At 46.0% G+C, this 24,126-nt stretch overlaps 7 protein-coding genes across 7 annotated transcripts; 4 read left to right on the plus strand and 3 right to left on the minus strand.

Moving 5' to 3' along the window:
- The first annotated feature begins 311 nt into the window (after window positions 1-311).
- Window positions 312-1,064, plus strand: F4812DRAFT_205757 (uncharacterized protein). Its single transcript, XM_047930290.1, has one exon. The coding sequence runs from the start codon at window positions 527-529 to the stop codon at window positions 1,025-1,027; it is 501 nt and encodes a 166-aa protein (XP_047786595.1). The 5' UTR covers window positions 312-526; the 3' UTR covers window positions 1,028-1,064.
- Window positions 1,065-5,148: 4,084 nt separating this feature from the next.
- Window positions 5,149-6,369, minus strand: F4812DRAFT_462695 (uncharacterized protein; the record flags this gene model as incomplete). The annotated part of the gene is made up of 1 exon (XM_047938087.1): window positions 5,149-6,369. One exon carries the CDS (start codon window positions 6,367-6,369, stop codon window positions 5,149-5,151), a length of 1,221 nt encoding a protein of 406 aa, XP_047786596.1.
- A 582-nt stretch (window positions 6,370-6,951) lies between these two features.
- On the plus strand, window positions 6,952-8,647 carry F4812DRAFT_467945 (uncharacterized protein; the record flags this gene model as incomplete). Its single annotated transcript, XM_047938717.1, has 5 exons — window positions 6,952-7,294; window positions 7,555-7,631; window positions 7,796-8,075; window positions 8,125-8,266; window positions 8,331-8,647. The coding sequence occupies exons 1-5, from the start codon at window positions 6,992-6,994 to the stop codon at window positions 8,645-8,647; spliced, it is 1,119 nt and encodes a 372-aa protein (XP_047786597.1). The 5' UTR covers window positions 6,952-6,991.
- Window positions 8,648-8,937: 290 nt separating this feature from the next.
- Window positions 8,938-11,420, plus strand: F4812DRAFT_205785 (uncharacterized protein). Its single transcript, XM_047930291.1, has 2 exons — window positions 8,938-8,954; window positions 9,011-11,420. The coding sequence occupies exon 2, from the start codon at window positions 9,110-9,112 to the stop codon at window positions 11,171-11,173; it is 2,064 nt and encodes a 687-aa protein (XP_047786598.1). The 5' UTR covers window positions 8,938-8,954; window positions 9,011-9,109; the 3' UTR covers window positions 11,174-11,420.
- Window positions 11,421-13,112: 1,692 nt separating this feature from the next.
- Window positions 13,113-14,444, minus strand: F4812DRAFT_452934 (uncharacterized protein; the record flags this gene model as incomplete). Its single annotated transcript, XM_047936413.1, has 4 exons — window positions 13,113-13,115; window positions 13,152-13,796; window positions 13,833-14,306; window positions 14,391-14,444. 4 exons carry the CDS (start codon window positions 14,442-14,444, stop codon window positions 13,113-13,115), a joined length of 1,176 nt encoding a protein of 391 aa, XP_047786599.1.
- A 3,277-nt stretch (window positions 14,445-17,721) lies between these two features.
- On the plus strand, window positions 17,722-20,618 carry F4812DRAFT_205826 (NAD-dependent malic enzyme). Its single transcript, XM_047930292.1, has 5 exons — window positions 17,722-18,225; window positions 18,370-18,562; window positions 18,647-18,943; window positions 19,015-19,258; window positions 19,344-20,618. Exons 1-5 carry the CDS (start codon window positions 17,929-17,931, stop codon window positions 20,176-20,178), a joined length of 1,866 nt encoding a protein of 621 aa, XP_047786600.1. The 5' UTR covers window positions 17,722-17,928; the 3' UTR covers window positions 20,179-20,618.
- On the minus strand, window positions 20,591-23,117 carry F4812DRAFT_442840 (maintenance of telomere capping protein 1). The gene is made up of 2 exons (XM_047935348.1): window positions 22,186-23,117; window positions 20,591-22,126 (listed from the first exon to the last, which is right to left on the minus strand). Exons 1-2 carry the CDS (start codon window positions 22,772-22,774, stop codon window positions 21,144-21,146), a joined length of 1,572 nt encoding a protein of 523 aa, XP_047786601.1. The 5' UTR covers window positions 22,775-23,117; the 3' UTR covers window positions 20,591-21,143.
- Window positions 23,118-24,126: the final 1,009 nt, after the last annotated feature.

Genomic DNA, 24,126 nt, shown 5'->3' on the forward strand with positions numbered 1-24,126 from the left:
TATTATGGTTCCGCAGGCGCCGGTGTCGCGTGCGCATGGCCGCGAGGCGTGCGACGCTAGCGCCGTTCGGCACATAATACAGGTAAAGCTTGGGGGAGGGAGGCCATGGCTGCATGGCTAGGTAGGTAGCTAGGTAGTAAACTCGGGCTAATGTGGCCCCCCGGGGGGTACGCTAGGCTGCACCTTCCCATTCCAGGATTAGTGGCACTCATTTTATTAATTTCCTAATGGGTCACTGTAGGGTGGTTACGTAAGCTATAGCTATTATGTACTGGGCAAGGCCCACTACTAGGTAGAAAACGTTTACAATACAACATCAATTTACCACACTTTCAGTATTGTACCTAAGGTAAGTAGCCGCGTCAACCCCGCTCACGTTGGCTAGACAGCAAAGTGCATGCATCCCACCACATTCCGTTATACCATTATCACCAACGTTACCATACCTTCCGCAAACGCCGTCACAGCAACAAGCATCATTAGCACCATCAGCACCATCAACTAGTTATCCCCGAGCGCCACATGGATGGACTTCGACGGCGAAGGCAACGTAGTCGGTATTTCGAGCCGCTACAACCACTTCCTCCAAAACGTCGCCATAGGCAGAAGCGGCAGCGCTAGATATCAAGGGGAGACGGCGCCCATGAAGGGTAGCCCATTATTCGACGAATGGGCTAGACATGAGAACTTTAGGTCCGGAGACGAGGTCTTTGTGAGCTTCACCAAGGTTTCTCGCCGACGTGTTAAAAGACAGAGGCGCCGCGTCGCCCAGAGATATGGATCCGGCGCACTCCCCGCTCTCCAACGGCTGCCTTACCGCTTCTGCCCCCCAACAACAATCACAGCAACAACAGCAGCGACGGTAGCAGTATCTACACACAGCCACCGCCCCAGCCTCTCGCTCAGCCCCTCACCCTCTAACAGCATCTGCTACAACAGCAGCAACAACAATAAACTTGGGATCTATTCAAGCAGTTTCTCCAGTTCCACCAATGGCTGGCGGGCGTCCGGGATGAGCAGTTCTTAATCATTCCCTAAATAATGACATATAAGTTTAACGATCTTCAGGGTTTATAAGAATATAATGTATACTTTCTACATCAACACATGTAGTTATTTGTCACGCTTATTAAGTCATCTTGATGTTTCCAATATTTTAATAATATGACTTCTGAAGAACAGTTTATTCGGCGTATCAGATACTTGAACAGCTTACAACTAGTCGATAGCGACCTTGCTGATTCTGCAAGAGAAAGAACATACGATGAAATTGACTGTTGCGAAGGTGGAGAAGGCTTCATTCCTTCGAGCTTCTGTCCTTACAGAGGTGTGAGCCAAGAGCTAGCTCTCAACATGGAAAAGTTGGTTCACGACATTATAGACCAAGGAATCTGCCTATCCAGGATCTGGGGAACTAATCAAAATCCTGGGCTGCTTACTCGATGGTGTAAACGAAAGAAGAGCCGTTTACGACGAGAAATCGTGGAACTGGCAAGAGACGAGCTAAAAAGGATGGCTGTTGAGTATTACAAAAAAATATCGTTGGTATTATGTGCTGTAAATCTCATGTTACTTTTGGTGCTTTGGCGAGGGATGATGTGCGAGGGATGATGTTGTGTTGGACTTTTGGATGTGCCCGGCATTGTAATGCATGTAAGTGGTGTCCGGCAAGGGTGCCCTCAAGTTACTGTAATGTGGGTGTCAGTGGCTCCAGTGCAAGGTACGTGCTACGGTCTACCTTAGGTACCTGTAGGGTTAGACGTTTCCACTGTGGAGTCCGCTACCTCTAATCATCATAGGTCCTGCAGACCTATGCACGAGTCGAGCAACCTGTCTCACAGGCATAATAAAGTTTAGGTTTCCCCTCGCAGAGATCAATTGTCCCTTGTTTAATACTTGATTTCAATATGATTATGATTGGCTAAACCTCTTGCATCCTTCCAAAAGCGGTATGTTTTAAAGCTTCTCGGCCATCCGATTCGCTGGTGACTAGAGTGTGTACTCCAACATGAGGATTTTTTCCGAGAATTAGCAGATTTTACTCAGAACTGGTTCGGCAATGCGTTCTTTACTTGCTTTCGTACATGAACTACCTAGGTAGGCAGCTATTGAATTTAGATTGTGTACGAAGTAGAAAGATATTAGTCTGTGCTAAGGGTGAGAGGTTCAAAGGGGGCCTTAGTACGAAGTAGATCTGACGCTAATGTAGGCGAAGATTGACTCTGTTGAGCCACAAGACACCACAGGTAAAGGTCCCTATGCTGCAACGTCAAAATCTATTGCGTTACTTGTACGGTTGGCTTATTGCTGCTAATTATGTGCGTCTGTCTCTCCTAAATTTGTCACTCAGTAATATTTCGCCGTACTCATACTAATACATTAAGATATTTATATCTTCAAATTCCGTTAATTACAGCGATGAATTTAATATCTATATCGTCTATTAAAAACGTCGTTATCGCTAGGTAATTCAATATAAAATGTATTGTTGTATGTAGATTACTTGCTACTATTCGTAGATTAGTACCTCTTATTTGTAGATTAGTCAATATTTACTATATCAAGATACGGTTGCATCAACTTGAATTTAGTATCAATTAATTCGGAAAGATCTAGGTATTCCAAATATAGTAAAATACAAGTTATTTCCGATGGTTGTGGTAGTAAATAATTAAATGTTTTCGATGCAGTATTGTAGATTTAAAGGGTTATTACTTGAAAATTGACGAGTGTTGACATAGGGTAATCTACATATAAGGCCTGTCAAGGTAATCTACGCGTAGCATCACTCATTAAAAACTACATTTTGAAATCTAAAACATTAGCAACACTGTCTGTCACTCTATAAAATATCACCTAAACGCGCTACCCATATAATAAAACTTATTCCATTTGTTGGGATATTACGAATGGGTATTTTCTGACAGGCTGCTATAGTCCCTTACATAGCCCAACACACGTAAATAAACACCAGCAGTTTCTTTCTCTATACGTACAAAATAGACAATAAGCAATACAGGTAAGTTTTACATCTTCCTCTCTCCATCTTCTTATCCTCTAAAGAATCTGATCAGCGGCGTACGTCGTTGTACGCCGCTGCTGCTACATCCAGGTCCTTTGCGCAAATACCTTCGTAAGCCTTGTTGATGTAGCTCTCGAAGACGTACTGCCAGGTCTTTGCCATGGTAGCAGTTGCAAGTGATGTAGCGATAGCTGACAGGCCTAGTAAAAGGGTCCGCTGTTGATGTATATGACTGTCTGGATACAGCAGGCTGATGGTGAGGGGTGTTGTCACGATAGGGGGGGTATCGGACCGAATCTTTCTCGTAGAGATCACGGCTGTTGGCTCATTGACGATGTCAGGGGTATGAGGGCACTAGTGCAGATTTGGCCATAAGGCCCACTAGGATAGTGTATAAGGAGCACGCTGCTCCCTCGAAGGAGACTCGAGGGGCAAGCGTTAATAGATCACTACTATACACTGCATACTTGACATTCTACGTGCTATTGCTTCTAGTATTCACTCTATGTACGACATACATCACGGGATCTCTCTGACAGACGAGCCTCGAATACCTTCAAGGTAGCACGGTAGCGCCCTGACAGATGCAGAAAGAATCGTCTCTTCTTATCAAGCTTGATTTCTTAAGCAGATTTGAACGTTTCTAGTAACTGCAAATAGTCCCTTCGCGTCTTAGGTTGTTTTGAGCTAACAGGTCCTTCTTTACGAAGTATCTAGCTATCTGTATCTAACTTCTCAATTAGACACTGAGCAGTGTCGGATAGACAAGGTTTATATAATACGATGATGCATCATACAGAGATTCTTACGGCTGTACGGGAGGAGCAAAACACAAAACACAAAACGACGATACTCTAAATCCTTAATTCATAATGTTCGAAAAGGGATACGGCGTATATGGCCCTTGGACATCCTTACAATACAGCTCATATCTGATGAATGCGAGAGATTTCTTTCAGCTGCAGGCGGCATGTTGACGCCTTCGCGCAGCGCTGTAGATGCGGCTACGATATCTATGTGTCAGGTATTGCGTTCTTGGATATAGGCAGGGATAATAAAAGAGCCTGACCTTTATTTTATTCAATTGCCGACGAGCAAAACGACAGGGAGGCTAGTAAATCAGATGAGGACGAATTCAATAGAAAATCAGCTATTCGTCCTCTCACTAAACCTATTTGCTGAAGGGATATTATTTAATAGTTACCGGTAGGTAAATCCAATTTTGTGAGCCCATTGTATCTGGTCATTCTCATCCCATGCTGAAGGATGATAGCTATCAGTTCCATAGTCCCGTTGGTATGCTTGTCGAAGGTCTCTCAGAAATGAGCATGGTGGGCCTTACGCAACTCTGTTTTTGGTAGGGGGGAGGGATTTTTGTTACATATGGTATAGATAATGCGTCGAAGCGCCTTTTTTTGAAAATGCGGTTGATAATCGAAGGGTTGATATGTATACCATTTCCACTTGTTTCCGCTGGTAGCTCTATATCTTCTGTTTCATCTATACTAGCTGTCAGTTCATTTCTATTTGAACGAGAGAGAACTCTTTTGAATAATGTTGGTCATTCTTGATATAACTGTTGCATATCAGATCTAAGTTCAGGGCCCTGTCTCTTAAAGGCGTTCCGCAATATGAAGGGAATCCTAATTCGAGCCCCTAATTGAATTTAAGAAGGGTTTATTTGACATTGTGACTGTTGGTTTCCCTCGCGCGACGTTTGAAATATCTAAATACGTATTAATTCCCCATATTTATAACGTTGATATGAAATTTTATGTCTAATTTGTGTATTAAATGAGTGTTTGCTAATCCCTCTGCTCAACAGGGGATTATATAAAAAATCATTTCCATCTCAGTAACATGCTTATTCCGTTCCGATAGAGACCCATACTATTCTTTTTTTTTTTTCTCATTTTATGTTTTAAGAGCCTTCATTTCCTTATTCAGACATCTGAGTCAAAGTCAGAGTCAAGGGAATCATAGCTAGGGTCAATGTTGCGTCGTGGCCAAGTTGTACGTTGTCTGCTTATTTTCTCAATCCTCTTCTGACCACAGGCTACCCTCTGTTCGTTCAGATCGCTTAAACCATCCCTGAAGTCAGCTGGTTCACAGAACGTGGTCCTGGCTCACGCCTTGATAACATTTTTGTCCTTTTTGTCGATTCCAAAATAATACATTCTCGGGTAAGTATCCGGATACGTCTGGCGAGCACAGGAGTAGTTCAAAATCTTTATGTCTGTCTTCTGGCGCCCTTTCAATCTCCCCTTCTTTTGTGGGTTCATCGACAGCATGCGACCCCTTCTACTGTCCATGAAGCGCGCGGTTGCTTCAGGATACTCGCTTTTTAACACTAGACAGTGTCTTTCCTCGTCTTTGTTCTTGGAATTGAGACTCTCAAGGCAAACATCAAGATACCCGGCAACGGCCGCCGTGGTTCTTCCCTCGGCTTTCTTCTGATATGTGTCAGGATCGATGTCAAGCGTAATTTGATCCCAGGCCTTTTCATCTGCGTCCAAGTCCCTCAGTATCCGGTCTCGGTACGCTTGTGGGTTCCTAGCCCACGGTCGCCTCTCTATCAACAATTGTGGTGGTGAGTAATACCTATCATAGGCGCGTTTAAGCTGAGGATCTTTTTCACCTAGGTCTCTCACCAATTTCTGCTGAGAACGAGGGCAATCGTTGATAAAACGGATGGCAAGGCTGGTCAGCTTATTGGGTTCGTAGTCAGGGTCTTGTCTTAGAAGGAATTCGAGGTAAAACATAACATCGGAAAAGTCGCAATTTTGTTCCACACAGGCTTGTAACAGTTTGTCTGCAAGTTCATCACTACACGTCTCTTCGACTTTTCGCCACGCGAAGGGTTGAGGGGTTAGACTAAAGGTGCTAGTCTCCCTGTATCCTCGGTCCGGAATCTGACTGAAGACGCTAGTTTCCCTAGATTCTAGGGGAGTTTGATCGATGGTGGTGGCGTTGGTCTTCCTCCAGGTTCGAAATTCAGCCTCCTTCCGCTTCCTCTCTTCCTCGTCTTTTCTTGCCTTCTCCTCTTCAGCTTCCTTCCGCTTCTTTTTATCTTGATCTGTGTTTTTACCTTCACTTTTCAGATCTGGTATGTTCGGATAATCTCGTTGGAGCTCTTTATAGGACTTTTCGAATTTTTTTCGGGTATTCCAGTCAACGTGCTCCGGATTAAATTTCTCTGACGCATCTTCGTAGAAATCTGGATTTCCTATCCCCTGAATAATCGTTTTTGCACTCTCTTCTACATTTCGAAGGGACTTGTGATTTGGGAACTCTTTTATGAAGCGCCGCATCTGGCGGGCTAATCGGGTGCCGTTGTCATCCCCCATCCTTGTTGTCAAATCGATTGGGCAAACTAGATGAGCTTGGGATGTCACAACTTTGATGTGAGAAGATCAAGAAATTTCATGTATTATATATGTTGGATCTCGACATCTTTATGGACCTTGGAAATACTCTCGTAGTTCAGGTATTCCTGAAGAACGGCGTTGAAGACCGGTCTTTCGGGACACCCGGGACCTGGAACCGGGAATCTAGAGCTGATCTTTCGGAATGGGTAACTAGCATGGAGTCGGGAATCCGGAAGCTAGACTCTGGATTGAAATATTTTCAAATAAAGGCGAAAGTAAAAGGTGCTTTCTGATTCCTCATTGACGACAAAATCAGTTCACACGAATTGCTCGATACAGGATGGACTTCATCACGATATACACCATAATAGTTTTTATCGTTTTCCTATTTTTCTACCCGGTCGTGAAATTTCTACGGTACACAACGTGGCGATTTACGCAACATTACCCTAGTTTACACCATGCTTTCCACTACTTTTTTAATTCTCTTTTACCTTTCGCCTGCAACCTGTTACCAATGTTATTGCTCTCGATAATCCCCGGATCTGTCCTGTTTGCTCGCAATGTTCAATATCCCCTTCTCTTGCCAAGGAGATATTGGATGAGCATTACTCGATTAGAATCCATAATCCTCGTTTTGTATTTTGGGTGCAATTGTACAATGCTTATCCTGGGAAGAGCAAACATCAGATACGTGGCGGCGATGCTGGCCATCACCAACGCTACGCCATTGTTCCTCGGAGACCGCACTAACCCTCTTGTGGATCTCATTGGTATCCCACTGTCGACATACTACGTTTTCCACCATTTCATTGGCAGAGTCGTGATTATAGAGGCTATGATACACGCCGCCCTTGTCTTCAGGCGGTCGCGACTTGATCAGACTACTACGTCAGGCTATATTGTAAGTCGACTACCCTCTTTTTACGGCGAAAGCTGACGGAGATAGGCTTTCGGGGCACTTCTTCTCCTTCTATGTACCTCGTTCTACTGTGTGCGTCGATACTTCTTTCGGAGTTTCGCGAAAATACACCTTGTTCTTGCTCTCGTCGCACTCAGTGCAACTACCTGGCACGTCCTCAGACAGACGACCAGGCAGGCTAAGATAATTGTCTTAGTTTCTGGTGGGATTTGGGTGGTAACAACTACCTATATATGCATTAGACTCGCGTTCTCTGCCACTGGGGCTACCATAACCGACGAAACTGGCGATTCGGAGGTCTCACGGATCTCTATATCCTGTAACCGCCAGTTTCACCACTTCCCGGGAAGCTATTTCTATATCTTTCCGCCGGGGTCATTCTTCCATTAGAACTTGCTTACCAGTTATCCGATGACCGTACTATAGTATAAGCCCGACGTCGCGGAAAATGGCACAAAAACTAATCTTTTTAGTTTTGCACAGCCGCCCGCTCAGATCCTTGCGGTTTATAAAGGGCGAAAGACTGCTTATAGATGGCCCATACGGACAGGACCTGAATCTAAAATATTTTAAAAGTGTGATGCTCGCGGCTCATGGAGCCGGTATCTTAGGTATCCTTTCTATCGCCCGGAGCATCTGGGAGCATCGACGATCAGATGATGTACTCTGCAGAGTGAACATCTTCTGGAGTCTGGAGCGAAACTCTCAAGGGGAATGGGCAGCTGCTTACCTGAAGCGTTTGCAAGAACTTGACGCCGGTAATGTTCGCATTCCAGTTCCTCTCTCTGTGATCGATGTGCTAATACTCCAAGGAACTTTTCGTTGTATGGTGCGTTTACCCATCTGAGAAGAAGGAGACGCCGGTATTCGAAGAAACTAGCCATTGGTTGTATTTTCACCAAGTTGACCGTGATGTTTTATTGAAACATATGATGGATGCTACTTCGGAGAGGAGTATAGTTGTAGGCAAGTCAGAATCCCTCTCTTGGGCGCTGGGCCAAGCTAACGATCGGTCTAGCCTGCGGTGACCCCGACTTCTCCGCCAACGTCCGTAAAGCTGTCATTGATCGTAGGGGAACTCGACCCATTGAATTCGCTGAAGTACAGTACCGACCCAGCACTAAACAGCCTCGCACTGCTGACGGCGCGGATTCAGAAAAGGGGGCAGGGAAGTCTAACACTACCGATGACGCGGACTTGGAGAAGGGAGAAAAACCGCGTAGGATGCACTCAGAAGAGGAAGATGAGGAGTGGGACGAAATAACGCTCTACTCTCCTACTGGTGCGCTTGTAGATGACGCACCGCAAGAGGCGCGGCAAAAGAAAACCGATTAACATGGACATGATGCCACGGTTGGTGGCCGGTCCTTCTTCAGTCAATTTCTAGAGAAGTGTGCTAAATTAAAGTACAATACAATGCAGTACTTCGATTCCGAATTCCCCCGACTGTAGCTTAATGCATACTGTGTTAACTGTCTGTGATTTTCATTTTGAAAAGTAAGATGTTGATGACGTTACAAAGTGAGTCCGGGATTCTGGATTCGGTAGAACACTCTAGGCTGAGCACGGCGGCTACTACTCTATGTTTCCGTTACTTCGGTCGCAAGGGGGGCTTAACAGGCAGACATGTCCATACATCTAGGTAAGCTCTGCAACCCGAGCCCGGGAACCGGTCGCACGCTAAGTTCCCGGAACCAGGGCACCGTCTTAAGCCAATCCAAAGTTAATTCATCACTGCCAGCCCACATGTTTTTCTTGTCTTGACTGAAGCTTTCACCGAACCTACCTAGGTAACTAATGATGGCAGAAGAAAATATCGTCGGAATTATCCAAGTCCCATTGAATGCTTATACTTACCAACCCGGTAAAGGAAGAGACGAAGACCCGGCAATCGTCAAGCACCTTTCCGATATCTTCAAAAGGGAGGGATGCAAGCCGGACCTTTGGGAACATCATATTAAGGGCGAAATTGATGCTACAACTTATAATAGACTACTAATCGCTCTAGGCCTTCCCGAAGAGAAGCTGCGGGCCACCGTGCAAACGGGCCAATACCCACGAGTGCGCCTCCGGAAACGTATTGTTTGTCTCGATGGACGGCAAAGAATTGCGGCTGCTCGGGGCGAGTTTGGGAGGCGCTTCTGGTGGCCTGTAAAACTCTACCGTCATGCTCGTATAGCGAGGTTTTCTTACCAGACTAAATATCCAGACGGAGAAATTTGCTGGCACCTCTTCCGTCTTGCGCTTGGTAAGCCGGATTTAGGCGGGGATTGGAGATCGGAGCTGTCAAAAAGCAAGAAGAAAATCCTCAACCTTCTGCTCCGAAGAGAAAAAGGAATATTCAAGCACAAATATATTGTGACAGCTCTCTGCGCTGTCCTCGAATTTCCTGGCGCGAGAAGAGGATTTAAGCTTGGTACCATACATAAGTATACCCCATTACGGTGCCCCGAAAAACCCGTACGATACCTCCGCCGCATGTCACAAATCTACTGGGAGGTGGTAGGTGGTGATTCTTCCGTGGTGCCACACATGGACTCTAAAACTATCGACTGTCTACAGCGCCGTAATCCTTCGAACACGACTGATAGAGATCACATCCGACTCATGATAGATACAGGCCAAATATTCCGTGGGATGAAAAGCGCATCTGTTCGGCGAAAGATCAAACAAAACCTGCTATCTCTCAACGTTATCTTTCCGAGCTTCGAGACATTCCACCAGAACATGATATACTTCTCTGTTGGGGCTAGGATCTTGAGAAACCATATCATCGATGACCCCGAAAAGTATCAGGACCCAGACCCTAACCTAATCCAGAGAGATGGGGACGAAAGTCTTTTCCAATCCTTACACATGTGCTGGACCCCGCCTGAAAGGCCGCTTATAGAGGTTTCTGAAGGGACGGTTCAACCACTGCTGTCGCTGGACGTCGGATTGGCTGGTGTGCTGCTCTTCCTTGACGGATTGAGAGACTGTCTTCATCTTTCGAACGAACCGATTCTTCAAGATAAGCGTGGTGAGCCTGCCCCGGTGGCTGCCGTGGATCCCTGGTACGTCTTTCGGCTCCGGGCTCGAGCGAGACAATATGGCTTTCGTACGGTAAAGATTGACCAGGGACTGGGTTTAAAACCTCCGCCGCCGCGTCCATTGGACTTGAATCTTGATTGGGACACACGAGCAAAGGATTGGCGAGGCGAGAAGCCGACTATTCGGAATTTCCTTCAACTACAGCGCGATGCCTTCCTGCCTACGCTCGAACGAGCTGATAGTCAAAAGATAATGACGGCGGCCTTCGTACAAAAAGACTTTCTAGAGGCCTTCTTCGGTCCGTGGTCGTTCGTAACGGATGGATCAGAAATGCCGAAGGATTTGCCTTCTTTCCCTGGGGAAGAAAAGATGCAGGTCGCCAGCGAGGACCTAGGATCTCCACCCCAGGACGTAATGCAGGTCGACGAGACCCCACCTCCTCCTCCACAGCCATATGGTCAGTCCTCTCAGCGAACATCAATGCACGAACCTCTCTCTCCAGCATCAGAGATTATTGGTCAGACAAATCCACCTGAAACGCAAGCGCCGGTACTTGGTCCGACACTGCTGGCCGACGCACGAGAGCTAGAGCTCACCGAAACATTTGAAACCCCAACTGGCGGAGGTAATCGTAGCGACCGTTACAAGCCACCCAGACGACAGCAGGGTAGCAAGCCACGTAGTATGTCCCCCATCTTCCGAAATCACCTAGCACGAGGTCGATCACGGTCTCCAATTCGACCTCCTAGTACTCCAGTCGCTGATGCCAAGCAGCCTAAAGAAATACTTTCAAGACGATCCCCTATCTATCCTCCACACAGCCCGATATAAGCCCCTACACCCGCTGTGATGCAAAACCCAAGCCTATTATATGAGCCTCTGGTTATCCAACCGCAAGAGCCCGTATTCGACCAAACCACACCGCAGCGTGTGCCAGAAATTCTGCGCCGGAATAAATATCTCGTCCAACAAAAGATTAGGAAGTCTCCCCGATTTAATCGCTTGAGCAGGCCACAACAGGGACGCCGGCGGCCGTTGAAGCGATCTCCGACTCTGCGTCCCGAATCTACCATCTTACCTAGCCGCCCCGGCGCCGAACTAGTCCAAGAGCTATCAAGTCGGTCACAAATATATCCACCAGCCCAGCTACAACTTCCCCAGGTCCCTCCGATACAAGAGAGACCAGACACTCTTGTAGAGGAGCATCCAGTCATTCAGACACAAGAGCTGACTCTCAATCAGACGGAGAATCGACGTCAAAGTTTAGATACTGACCACCGACCAATCTTCCCTCCCGACTCCACCTCTTCGAAGCCAACAGAGAATGCCAAAAGTCCAACTCGAAGGCAGCAAAAGCAGAAGCGATTGCCGATCTACCCCGCCGAATCAACTGAGGAAAAACCCCGAAGACGATCGCGAACGTCTCCACAGAGCCAGACACCGCGTCGTAGCGAGGGGGTTCTTCGCAAAGAGCCCCAAGAACTCCAAACACCCCGGTCTAACAAAAGACTTCGTCAAGAAGAGCCTCAAGAGCCTCCGACTCCCCGGCGTAGCGAAAGACTTCGTGAAAGGCCTCAAAAGTCTCAAGAGCCTCAGACATCACGCGCAAGGATCCAACTTAGCCAAAAATCCTCCAACCTACCCCAAGTTAAATTATTTAGGCCCAAAGTTGTACTAGTAAACTTATTAGCTAATTCTCGTGAATTTCTTACTCTAGACACTATCGAAGGTCAAATATACGGTAACGAAGAGCATTTGAATCCTATTAGGATAATCTAAGCTGATAATCCTTTGCCGGTCGCCCAAAATCCATTTCGCAAGTTGCTAAAAGAGTTAAATTCGCCTACCGCACAGGATAGAAAGGGTAAAGGAAAGGCAGTCTATGACGATGCGAAAACAAACATCAGCCAGCCACAACGATCGGCTGAAATTTTCGACCGTCCGAAAGTAAAAAGTGTTGCCAAAGTTGCCATAATGCCTGGTTACAAGACACCATCCAACGCGCGACTCCGGGGACTTCCTCCGGGTTCAGGGTACCTAGTGGATCTTCCGAAGAAAGCCTTGGGAGAGTGCAGTCTAAGCGATCCTCAATCCTCCCACCTTGGTCACTTTACGCGCCTGCTAGTAGTTCTGGACAAGGAAACAATGAGCAGACGCGGTCCCTCAAACTTCCCCCGGAAATTAATGTGGAGAGGTCGAAAAAGACCGAGACTTTCTCAGAATCTAGGCTGGCATACCCTCATGAGGACCTATATAATGGTGATGAGGACGAGGACGAGGAGCTTTAAGTTTTTGGTTGTAAATCGAAACTTTCGGTAGATTATAGCTACTATTAAAGATTTGCTGATTAGAAGCCGTCCTCTAAGACGGGCGTATTTTCATTTTAATAATTTATTTCCCTTCTAATTCACATACACTATGGCTAGCAATAGCTTAGATGTCGGATAGACAAGGTCTACAGGATACGATGCATCGTATAGAGAAAAGGATTTGAACCAAAACAACGATTTCGTGGTACTGACTTGATTGATTAATTGACTACTAGAAGAGCGTACGTACGAAGAGGCTATATAGCCTCTCCGTACGTACGTGTGGGTGGATACCAGGGCTTGAAAGTCCTGGTGGAGAGCCACGATCCTGGGGCCTGTGGATGGCCTCGTACGAGGCCATCGCCAGTCAGGATATTCGTAATATAATTATCCCCACATTAGATGATTGAGGGATTGCTGAGTGCAAAGTATAAGGCGCTGTCTTCATTAAATGTAATATCCTACTGTTGAGAGTACTTGTTCAAAATATTCTCAGCCACGCGAATATTTTCCCCCCAAAACTGTTGCTTCTCGTTTTCAGACAAATTCTTTGGCATCCATTCCGGTTTCATAAAAAGACCGAATTTGAACCATTCTAAGAATACCTGTGTTGCTTCACTCCGATTCCATTGTCCCCAGTCCGGAATAGCGCCCCAAAAAGCTTCACGAAGTTCATGTGCACGATCGTACTCAAGGCCAAACCCATTAAGCGCACGCTTACGAAAAAGCGTCTCAATGATCCGATAGAGCGAGGCATATGGTGCACTAGACAAGAATTCCCAATCAATTACTCCTTGTATCTCAGTATAGTTCTGGCTGGATACGATGATATTATGAAGACCCATGTCCGCATGCATAGTAACAATAGGAATATCCTCGACAATAGCGGGAATGTGCATATGATTGTCGACGAAAGTTTTGATGCGTTTTAAAAACCGCTCTTTGTATGCCTCAATGCCTTGCTGCTTTTCAAGGGCGAGAAGACAAGACCGAATATAAGCCCGAAGGTAGTCGCGTACGGAATGGAATGGACCGCCGAGACCGTGATATCGATCGGGTTTAATCTTGAGAATAACTCGATCGTCCGTTGTTGCAGGCTCAGCAATAAGCTCGCCGATAAGATGGGTCTCTGGGAGTTGAATTTGCTAACAAGCTTGGAATGCGAGTGCTATTTTTCGCACAAAGATAAGTCTTTCCTCATGTGATAATTGAGGATAAACTGATGATGCCATAACACCAGGTATAAACCGAGTTATCTGCTTACCCATTCCCGTAGCTTTTTGTCGTTTTCTTTCCCCTGGTATTGGATAAGTCGGAGGTATAGGCAAGACACGAGAATCAACCGTTTTTGAGACTAAAGTCATAAATAAGTCCATAGACTCTACAGAGCCGTGATGGCGTAATTGAACCACGTATGAATCTGAGCACTCTCGAACTGTAATCTTATAAGAGATACTGAAGGCCCCATCAATATACCTTATCGACGAAGCTAGATGATGGCCTGTCGCCGCAAGAATTACCTCTAAGAACTCTGTTTCGGAGAGTACGATAGGCTTAGGAAGGTAAATTTCTCTCAATTGCCTATCGACCTTGATCAAATATCGGTTAATAGGTCCAGAAGGTCCGTCAATTTCATCGTCCTCTAAAGCCGCCAACTAAGAAAACGTAGTAGGCGTTGCTTCAATCAGCGCATAACTTATTCCTTTTCCTTAAGAAGAGCCGATTGCGCCAGAAAATACATACTTCAACAATGCTGAAACAGCTTCATCTTGCGTTAAAAGTTCACTAGGCATTAGCTAAAGAAGATACGAGCAATAATAGAAGCGTTCTCAGATGAAAGGAGGCAATCTGTCGATACATTCAAGGCTGAATTAAATGTAGTTAGGTAAGTTCAACTCGCATGCTGAGCTGATCATCTACATACCTAGGTAGGTTCTTAAGGTTTTATGTCGCAGTGGAAGGATGGTCTTCTCTGATTGAGAGACTGTGGCTAGCGCTAATGCAAGCCGAGCCACAATGCCATCCGGTACGTATCTTCCCTTGTGCGTAACTAAAACTTAAGGTTAGTGGGGTGACCTCACGTTGTATTGTACATACTAAGTTAGGTAATACCTATAGTTGACCACATAATCAAATGGCGCAGGAAAACAACTTCGTTGTTCCGCAAGGAACTCTAACTAAGGTAGCTTTAAAGTCAAAGCTATATACAAACATTTCCTTTGATCTTAGAAAGCCTTGAACAACCTCTTTGTTCCCAAAGAGTCTCAAGCGAGACTCCTGACAGGCTCTCTTTGTCCCTTTATTCAGGCTACAGATGATGTGTCTGCTAATACATTGGCTGGATGCCGGAGAAGGGTGCGGCATCTTAGCAGAGAGACTGCGCATCAAGTGAGACGCCCTCGAGATCTAGGAAGCAATTGAGCGCACACATGCACACAATATCTGAACATAGAAATGGGAAAGCTGGAACGACACATGTGTTCTGCTTGGGTACACGGCGGGTGAGCGACAGCACGGGAGGGAGACGGCTTCCCCGGTTGCGGATACGAACAAAGAGGGCAGGTGGTTGCCAGCAAGTGAGACGGGAGAATCGAAATCAGGGGCAATAATCGGCACCGCGCAATATAAAAAAAGCTACATTATGCTGTCTATCGGCGCTTCCGCTAATTAAAAAGGGGGTTTTCGGCCATATTTAGCCTCCGGCAAGGCTATAAAAATCGCCTGCTAAACGGCCGTCAAATTTGAGCCGCTCGAGCTGCTCGCGGTCCGCCTCCGTGATAAAGTAAAGAGATAAAGAAGAGACCTACCTGTGGGGGCATCATACAATATCCAGAACAAGTTCGGGCACAACCGCGTTACAATATATATTCGACCCCGGCTACCAAGTCCCCCCAACCCATCCTGATGGTGAGGAGCAGATTAAGCGTACCATATACATTTGCCACCCTTTTTATAATGGTAAGTATAGCGCGCTGTTGCAGTTCGGCCATTACGGTGAAGGCGTTGATTATAAGCCGGTTATCTACGCCTGCTGCATTGTGATGGGTAACGCCTGGCCTCTTAAGATGATGGGCCATACGAGGATCGATTCGCGACTAGACGGTGGACTCCTTACCTACGCATATTTATCGCTCTCCAACACGTCCGATACCAAATAAACTATAAGGTTCCGCAAGCATGGCGGCATTTTGAAAGAGCTAATATACATTTTCCACAACCTTAAAAGCAATGGTAAAATAGTTTATTTCTTTTTTCGTTCGTGGTTTAATTAGTAAAATAATATATTATTACTTATTTACCCTAAGTTTCGACCATTTAGTATTTCCTTACGATAATATCCTTTTTTCGTGGTAATGCGTATAAATTGCTAATTGTTTTAAAGTGGAAATTAAATATAAAATCATTAAAATAAAAGTTATAATAAACGTTTAAAAAAGCACGCTTTATTATAAATATATTTACTACTTACTTATTTATGTAATATTTATTTTTTTAATAAATTTATGTTAATGTATTTTTTTAAGTTAAAATTTATAATATTTATTTAATAAAAATATAATTTGTATTATTATTTTAAATAATAGTAAAAATATATAAATAAATTTATATTAAACGTTATAAAAATAAAAAATAAATAAAAAATAAGTAAATAATGTTTATTTACTATTTGTATGTACTTAATAATTAATATATTTTATTAATATAAAAATATATTTTTATAAAATTTAAAACTGAAATTAATATTAATACCGCTTTAAAAGTAACTTTAATTACTTTTACCCTTTTAATATTATAAAAATAAATGTAATTTTAGTTATAATTAATAAGTTTTTTCAAGAAATATTAATGATTTTATATAAAATGTAAAATTAACAATTTATTTATAACGAAACTATTCGAATTTTCATTTTAAACTTTAAATATAAAACATTTATTAACACGTTTCCTAATAAATCTATAATACGGAATTAAAAAAAACGAAAATTCGAATAAAAAAATATTAACCGTATAAAAACCATAACTTTTTTTAAAAAAACTATTATTTATAATAAAATAAACCCTTTAATAAAAAGGGAAAAAAGTTAAAACGTTAATTAATAATATAAAAGAATTTCACCGTTTAATTAATTCGATATAATTGGAAAATAATTTAATTTAAAAAAAAATTTAAAAAAACGTTAATATTATATAATTTTAAAACTTTAAATTTATATTTATATTTATTTAAAATTTAAAAATTATTAAAAAAACATATCATAAACTTATAAGCTAAGGGCTAAATATTAATTAACAATAACGATTTAATTAATATTAAGTTCCAGGTTTAGCTTAAAACAAAAACTGTCGGTCCGTCGAGATATTTAACAGCTGGTTTGCCAGACCCACTAAGATGTTGTTTCTTATATGGTCCGTGCGTAATTTAGAATACCTAGACGAGCAACCCTTAAATTCTTTTTGAAAATCTCTTCTCAACTCACCATTTTAGATTTACCATTATTATCTGTATTGCACAATGTTATTAACGTTGCTCAGCTATACACAAAGGAATCAACATAAACATAAAACAAATGAGAAATAGAATTAGTTATATTGCGCTTAGGTTTGTATATTTTCATTTTTTGTTTGAATTTCCATGACGCAGCGGACCTTACTCCAGCCACTCGAACCCCATCCTACGAGTCTTTCATTCCCGAATGTTCTTAATTCCGTGGTGCGTCTTGCATCGTGGTCCTAAGAGGGCTTGGAGATATAAGGACGGATCAATGCTTCGCGCATCGTTCCGTATAAGTTCATTTGCTGCAAGAGTGAAATACATAACGGGCCATCATAGTCCACGCTCATCTCTTTCTTTTCTCACGTGAGCGAGGCTCCAGGAGCTCCGACATCTCTTCGGCTTTCGGGTTACCTCTCCCCTTAGTTCTAACTAAGTAGGTTAGGCCCAACAACGGTGATGGTCTTATTCGTCATACCCTTCGTTGGGACGACGTCACTTATATAACATATTTACTCTCATCATTCCACCCAAATTCTGCACACGGGCAGCTTGCATGTGCGACTGAGCTCTTTACCTGCCATTCTCGAATATATACCGAAGTCTTCTCGTTTATCAAACTTGTTCATATCCGTGGTGTAACGAATCCTATTGTGTCCGGCCTTTTATTACTGCTCTTGTTTTGTTCTTAAAAGTGACTTGTCATCCCAATAATTTCTCTTTTTTATGTATCTTACTCGACCATCCTTGCCATCGTTGGAGTAGCCTGTTCTACCACGTTCAAGATGTCGGAGACTACCAAACCCAAGTTCTCCCATCTCCCTCTCCGCACGAGCGGTCCGATAGAATGCGCCGTGTCCGGAACAGTCTTGTTGAACACGCCGTACTTCAACCGCGGTTCGGCGCACACGGCCGAGGAGAGGCGCGTGTTCAACCTTACCGGCTTGTTGCCTGCTAGCATCCAAACCCTCGAGCAGCAAGTTACGCGCGCATACCAGCAGTACATCACTAGACCAGACGCCTTGGCTAAAAACACCTTCCTGACGTCGTTGAAAGAGCAGAACTTGGTCCTATATTTTAGGGTAATATATATAATGTCACCGTCCTGCCCACACCTACCGCTAGTCCTCGTCAGTTTTTTATGTACACATGAAAATGATATGAGCTAAACCGCCCGGGTCCCATCCATGATCACAGAAACCACCGTGCTAATGGTTTTGTCATAGCTTATACAAGACCACTTGAAGGAGATGTTCAGTATTATATATACACCAACCGAGGGCGACGCAATTCAAAACTACTCCCGGTTGTTCCGACGGCCCGACGGGTGCTATCTAAATATCGACGACATTCAAAGGGTCTCACATGACTTGGCTCAATGGGGAAATCCTGAGGATATCGACTACATCGTCGTTACAGGTATGTATTTGCCATTAGTTGGAAGATGCATCTGGCGTGCTATGCAGATGTATAATAATAGGTACTGATACTCGTGGATGTTAGACAGCGAAGAGATCCTCGGTATAGGAGACCAAGGCGTAGGCGGGATTCTGATCTCAATTGCGAAGCTTGCGCTCACTACCCTCTGCGCCGGTATCCATCCTAACCGGACGTTGCCAGTCGTACTAGACTGCGGGACGGACAACGAGCACCTCCTTAACGACCATTTGTATCTCGGTCTGCTCAAAAAGCGGGTACGAGGGGAGAAATACGACATATTCGTGGACGAATTTGTCAGGTCGGCTCGTAAACTGTACCCTCGTGCTTATATCCACTTTGAAGATTTTGGCTTGGCAAATGGTAAGTAACCTACCTAACCTAGTATCATAGCAAACAAAGAATGGAACCGCAAGTTTAACAGCGTGTTTTAGCTCGTCGTATTCTGGATCGGTATAGACCTGAGATCCCCTGCTTTAACGACGACGTTCAGGGTACTGGGTGCGTGACCCTAGCTGCTATCATGGCTGGGTTACACGTGAGCAAGCAGAAACTCCGGGATATTAAGATGGTCGTCTTTGGCGCTGGAAGTGCTGGTGTGGGTATTGCCGACCAAGTCCGCGATGCTATTGCCACCGAGAAGAGAATCAGCAAGGAAGAGGCGGCGAAGCAGATCTGGTAAGTCAAACTCTGTCACAGCGATCCATAGTCCATTTAATCCCGTTCATCTACTTGTGTGATACAATTCTAACCCTTGCAACAGGCTAATCGACAAGCCCGGCCTCCTAACCACCAAATGCGAACTGAGCAAGGACCAACGCATCTACGCCAAGGACGCCTCCGAGTGGGACAACAAAGACCGCTCCCTCCTCTCCGTCATCAAAACCGTCCGGCCCAACGTCCTCGTCGGCACATCCACCGTACCCAAAGCCTTCACCAAAGAAGTCGTCCAAGCCATGGCCGAAGCCACCCCGCGCCCCGTCATCATGCCCCTCTCCAACCCTACCCGGCTCCACGAGGCCTTCCCCGAGGACATCCTCAACTGGACCGACGGCAGGGCCCTCGTGGCGACCGGATCGCCGTTCCCGCCCGTCCGGGGGCCCTGGGGTAAGAACGGCGAGGAGGTCGAGATCAGGGTCGCCGAGTGCAACAACTCGGTGGTGTTCCCGGGGATCGGGCTCGGGGCCGTGCTCTCGCGCGCGTCGCGCCTGACGGACAAGATGCTCGTGGGCGCGGTGCGGGGCGTGGCGGCCATGTCCCCGACGCTGGGGGACGACACGGCGCCGCTGCTGCCGGGGGTCGAGGACGTGCGCGCCGTGAGCGCGCGGGTCGCGCGGGAAGTCATCCTGGCGGCGGTGGAGGACGGGGTCGCGACGGAGCGGTGGATCCCCGCCGTCGGGGACAAGGATCGCGGGCAGGGCGGCGTCGAGCAGCCGGACGAGCTGGACGAGTGGATCGCCGAGCAGATGTGGGATCCGGTGTACCGGCCGCTCAAGCGCGTCGAGCCCGAGGGCGCGAGCCGCACCGCTAAGGCGCAGTTGAAGGTTGTTGGGAGCTTGGAGAAGGATGGGGAGAGGGAGAAGGCTGCGAGGGAGTGAGCGAGTGGGTATGTACCTAACTTTAGGTACTTACTTACCTACCTACCTACCTAAGTTACCAACCTACCTTTCTTTTGGAGCTTTTGGATATTGTTCCTTAAAAGGAGGTATCTGGGTAGGTACCTAGGTAAGGGGTCTTGGGGTGGTGTATGGAATGGGGAGAAGATGGTTGTGTAAAAAAGGGGGTTGGTTACGTGTTGCTATTAAGTTAGGTTAGGTTAGGTATGTCCGTAGATATTTAAAACTTACGTAGCTGTTTACCTATAAAAGAAGAGAGCCTTGAAGAAAACGCGGCAGATGTACGTGTCTGAAGAGTTAGTTCAACTTACCCGAACGTCGGGGTCGCGAGCCGCGAGACCGGGATAGGGGGTGTATATGCACCTACCTACCTAAGATATATTTGCATAATTGAGAGAACATTGTTATAATTATATATACCTGTTACCTAAACTACCTTACCTTAGACGTAATAGAGAATGTCTTAGAAAAGACATGTGTGTACCTAGATGTAGTACCAAAAAAAAAAAAAAAAAAAAAAAAAAGAGCCATTTGAACTTACATAGAGCTTGCTAATTACCAACTGATAGAATATTCACATCGGCTCGTTATATCAAATACCCCAAAATTGATATCACATTATCACACCCCTTCATATACCTATATACCTAATCACTGCCCAAGTATCTGGCTACCTACCTAACCTACCTAAGGTAGGTAGCTAGTTAGCACAAATCCAAAATACGGCGAGAGAAATCAAGCACTAGATTTGACCGTGATAACTCCATAGGAAGCAACAAACACCAGCCAGGAAAAAGAAAGCTAGAAGAGGCCGCAGAACGACGCGCAACGCAGCTTATCACCTTAGGTACCTTAGGTAGGTACACATCTCTCTCGTTTTCTTTTGCTGTCTTAATCCACCCCATTCCTTTCTCGTGAGCTCTGATCCCCCGAATCCCATTCCACCTTTAAATAACCCCAGCTCTGGCAGCCTCGCCCCCGCCTTCCTGGATGACCGCCTCGATCTTCTGCTTCCCCTTTCCCAGACCGCCTTCGCCAACACCCATCCGGCGAGCCACGTACCGCTGGGCCACGACGCCGATACTCAAGCTCAGCGCTTCCTCGACCCATTCGGCGACCCATTCGCGCGGGTCTACACCGCCGTTCTCGACGATCTCGCGGATCTCGTCCGGCACGTTCGCGCCCTCTAGCCCGGGCTGGTCGCTCTCGCCGCTGGCGGGCGTCAAGGGAGCCGGCGCATCTAGCCAGTGGATCCACTTGGCCGGGATATGCTGGCTCACGGTGCTGTACATGATGTCGTGAATCGGATCGAGGACATAAACGGCAAAGCAGACATGAGGGTCCGCGTCGCTGTCATCAGCAACGGCGCTGGGTTCCTTCTCTGTTTCGCTTGCCGTACTACCGGCGAAGAGGGCCGAGTCTGCGTCCACAATGATCGGCTGGACGGCGAGGAAAATGTCGCTAGTTCGCACGGGATTCTCTTCGCTCATCGGTTCCAGGGCGCGTTTCTGCGCTTCCCCAACACCACCGCTAGCCGCGAAGTAGTCGTGGGCGTAGCTCTCTGCGCTAACGCGGCAAAGCTTCGTTCCCTCAACTAAACCTTTGACTGCTCCCAAATCCCGGGGTGAGTCGACCTGCCTCCACCAAGGACCGTCGCGCCAGCCCGCGGAGTTGGAAGATCCCTTGTAGAAGGCATCTGAAGATCGCCGAGCAGTGTTTTCGTGGCCCCGTTGAATGACGAGTAGGTCACCCCCTTCAACTTGCGACATGACCCGGCTGAAGACATCATGAATAAGAGGGTCGAGCGACGGGTAGCCTACAATATCGTGAGTGATATGGATGAGTAGACGCTCGTGCGAGGAAATGGGCGGGGCCAGCGTGTGCAAAATGTTGGCGAAGGTTGGTAGAGCGTGGTGGCGGATACCGTCGCCTGTAAGCGCGAATGTCAATTCCATATACCTTTGCAAGCATCGCGTTTAAAATACATACCTAGCCCTTTCAGTGCTCCAACATTGCCTCGGACTTGTTCAGCCCATTTTTTGGCTTCTTCGTTCCGCTGGATCTCCTTGTAGGCGGCCTCAGCTTGCTTCATGGCTGCATTTGCCGTAGCGCTGGCCGTAGCAAACAGTCCACCCCACCAACCGCCGCCAGACGCTGACGCTGTCGGCTCGGCCGTGGTCTTCTTCTCAGCATCATGGGGTTCAGAGCTGGTGGCACTAGGAGTGAAGCTCGTGTGGAGGGAGCGAGTGCTATCGACGGACTTGCGGGCGGCGTTGGCTGACTTATCTTCGGAGTGTCGAGAGGCGCCGGGCGGGGGTGTTGCCGTGCTAGTTCGTTTGAGGGGTGCCTTGGTAGATGTATCTCTAACGCGAGGTGTATGGGGTCGTACGGGTTCTTCGCCAAGCTCGTCTTCCAGCTCGGCAAGTCCAGGAATGTCTTTCTTGAGCTTATCTCCTCGAGCTTTAGAAGGAGCTGGCTTAGATTTACCAGCGGGCTTCTTAACTACGCTCTCGTCAATCCCTTCGAAAAGCTCATTTAATCCATCGTCGGCAGACGCCTTTGACCGCCTCGCTGCCATTGTGGGTAGTTATCGTGGTGGTAGTGGTGCGGGGAGTTGGTTTTATTGGAGGGGGCCAAAAAGCTATGGATTGCGGATTGAGGATTGAGGATTGCGATTAAGAAATAACAAATGGAAGATACCTGAGGGCGTCTGCGCTAAGAAATAGGTTACGGAAAGCTATTGAGAGTTCAACTAGAGGTACCTATACAAAGGTTGACTATGATTCGCTATGGCCTTGTACATATGTTGTATGTATGCAGGGCCGCGAGGGGAACCAATAGTCGGAGCAGATTCGACTGCAACTTGTTTATGGCGGATACTCGTTGGCAGACAGACGGGCAGATGGGACAAACACTATTTTAACAACTGGGGAAGAGATACTAATGACAATTATTTTTTTTCTCTTTTTTTTTCTTTTTTTTAGAAGAGACTGAATAAGACGGCTTACGTCAATAATGAGAAGACAGAAAAATGGGAAATGGGAAATGGACAAGTTCAATATGGCATGTGATATATGTTAATGGTATGTGATAATATGGTGGATGGTATCAGTATCACCAGTCTAAGAGAGGTTTCGGTTTCGGGAAAGAAGACGGGACGCGGGAAAGCTTTGGCCAGGTCCCCAATTAAGGAACTGTCGTCACTCACTAAACGGGGGCAGGGGGCGGGGCCTGGGAAGGAGGTCAGTGGACCAGTAGCAACGACACACGACCTACTTACCTATGGTAAAGCCATTATTGGCGTGTACGTACCCGACAGATGTACATCATGCACATATGTACTTACCTACCTACCAGCCTACCTAGGTACCTTAAGTTAGGTACATATTGTAGGCAAGTGCCATTACGCGATCTCCCGCAGCTCGTGGTTTAGGAAGGAACTCTTAGTGGTTCGTGTTATCCTATTGGCTAGAATTACCTAGCTAGAGTTGGGAAGACAGGTACTAGGTATTGTACATGTAGTTTAAGTGAGATAAGTGTTGTGGCTAGTACCTAATACCCAAATACCCAAATCGGGATCTCATCTGTGGCTTGGTCTAACAACCGAACCTCGAGAAATTAGCAGTGCACCACCTAGCCTAGTAATAAGGTTGGCAGTCACCACAGCAGGAGACGGACAAGCACTCCATGGGAAGGTGCAACTGCTTGATATAAAATCGCCTATAATACTTTGCACCTTCCAATCTTCAGAGTTTATTGTCTAGGTCTAATTGTCGTAAGCCAGCAGCTATTAAGTTTTTTTTTTCTTTTCGCAGGTCCGTATTGACCGCCTTACATTTACTTATTTCCCATTTCCAACCTGACTGTCAACATCAAATTCCGTCCTCCTTTCTTTCCAAGTCAGCTCCTTTCATCAACTTTTTTTTTTCT

The sequence above is a fragment of the Daldinia caldariorum genome (genome assembly GCF_022478825.1).
Source record: "Daldinia caldariorum strain CBS 122874 unplaced genomic scaffold F4812scaffold_20, whole genome shotgun sequence".
Lineage (NCBI taxonomy): Eukaryota > Fungi > Ascomycota > Sordariomycetes > Xylariales > Hypoxylaceae > Daldinia > Daldinia caldariorum.

Excerpts from the sequence above, each read along its gene's own strand:
- F4812DRAFT_205826 (XM_047930292.1), top strand. The coding sequence starts at position 17,929 with ATGTCGGAGACTACCAAACCCAAGTTCTCCCATCTCCCTCTCCGCACG. Across the intron at positions 18,563-18,646 it reads CGACTACATCGTCGTTACAG|ACAGCGAAGAGATCCTCGGT; the intron begins GTATGTATTTGC and ends CGTGGATGTTAG. Across the intron at positions 19,259-19,343 it reads GAGGCGGCGAAGCAGATCTG|GCTAATCGACAAGCCCGGCC; the intron begins GTAAGTCAAACT and ends CCCTTGCAACAG.
- F4812DRAFT_442840 (XM_047935348.1), bottom strand. The coding sequence starts at position 22,774 with ATGGCAGCGAGGCGGTCAAAGGCGTCTGCCGACGATGGATTAAATGAG. Across the intron at positions 22,127-22,185 it reads TGGAGCACTGAAAGGGCTAG|GCGACGGTATCCGCCACCAC; the intron begins GTATGTATTTTA and ends TCGCGCTTACAG.
- F4812DRAFT_205785 (XM_047930291.1), top strand. The coding sequence starts at position 9,110 with ATGATGGCAGAAGAAAATATCGTCGGAATTATCCAAGTCCCATTGAAT.
- F4812DRAFT_205757 (XM_047930290.1), top strand. The coding sequence starts at position 527 with ATGGACTTCGACGGCGAAGGCAACGTAGTCGGTATTTCGAGCCGCTAC.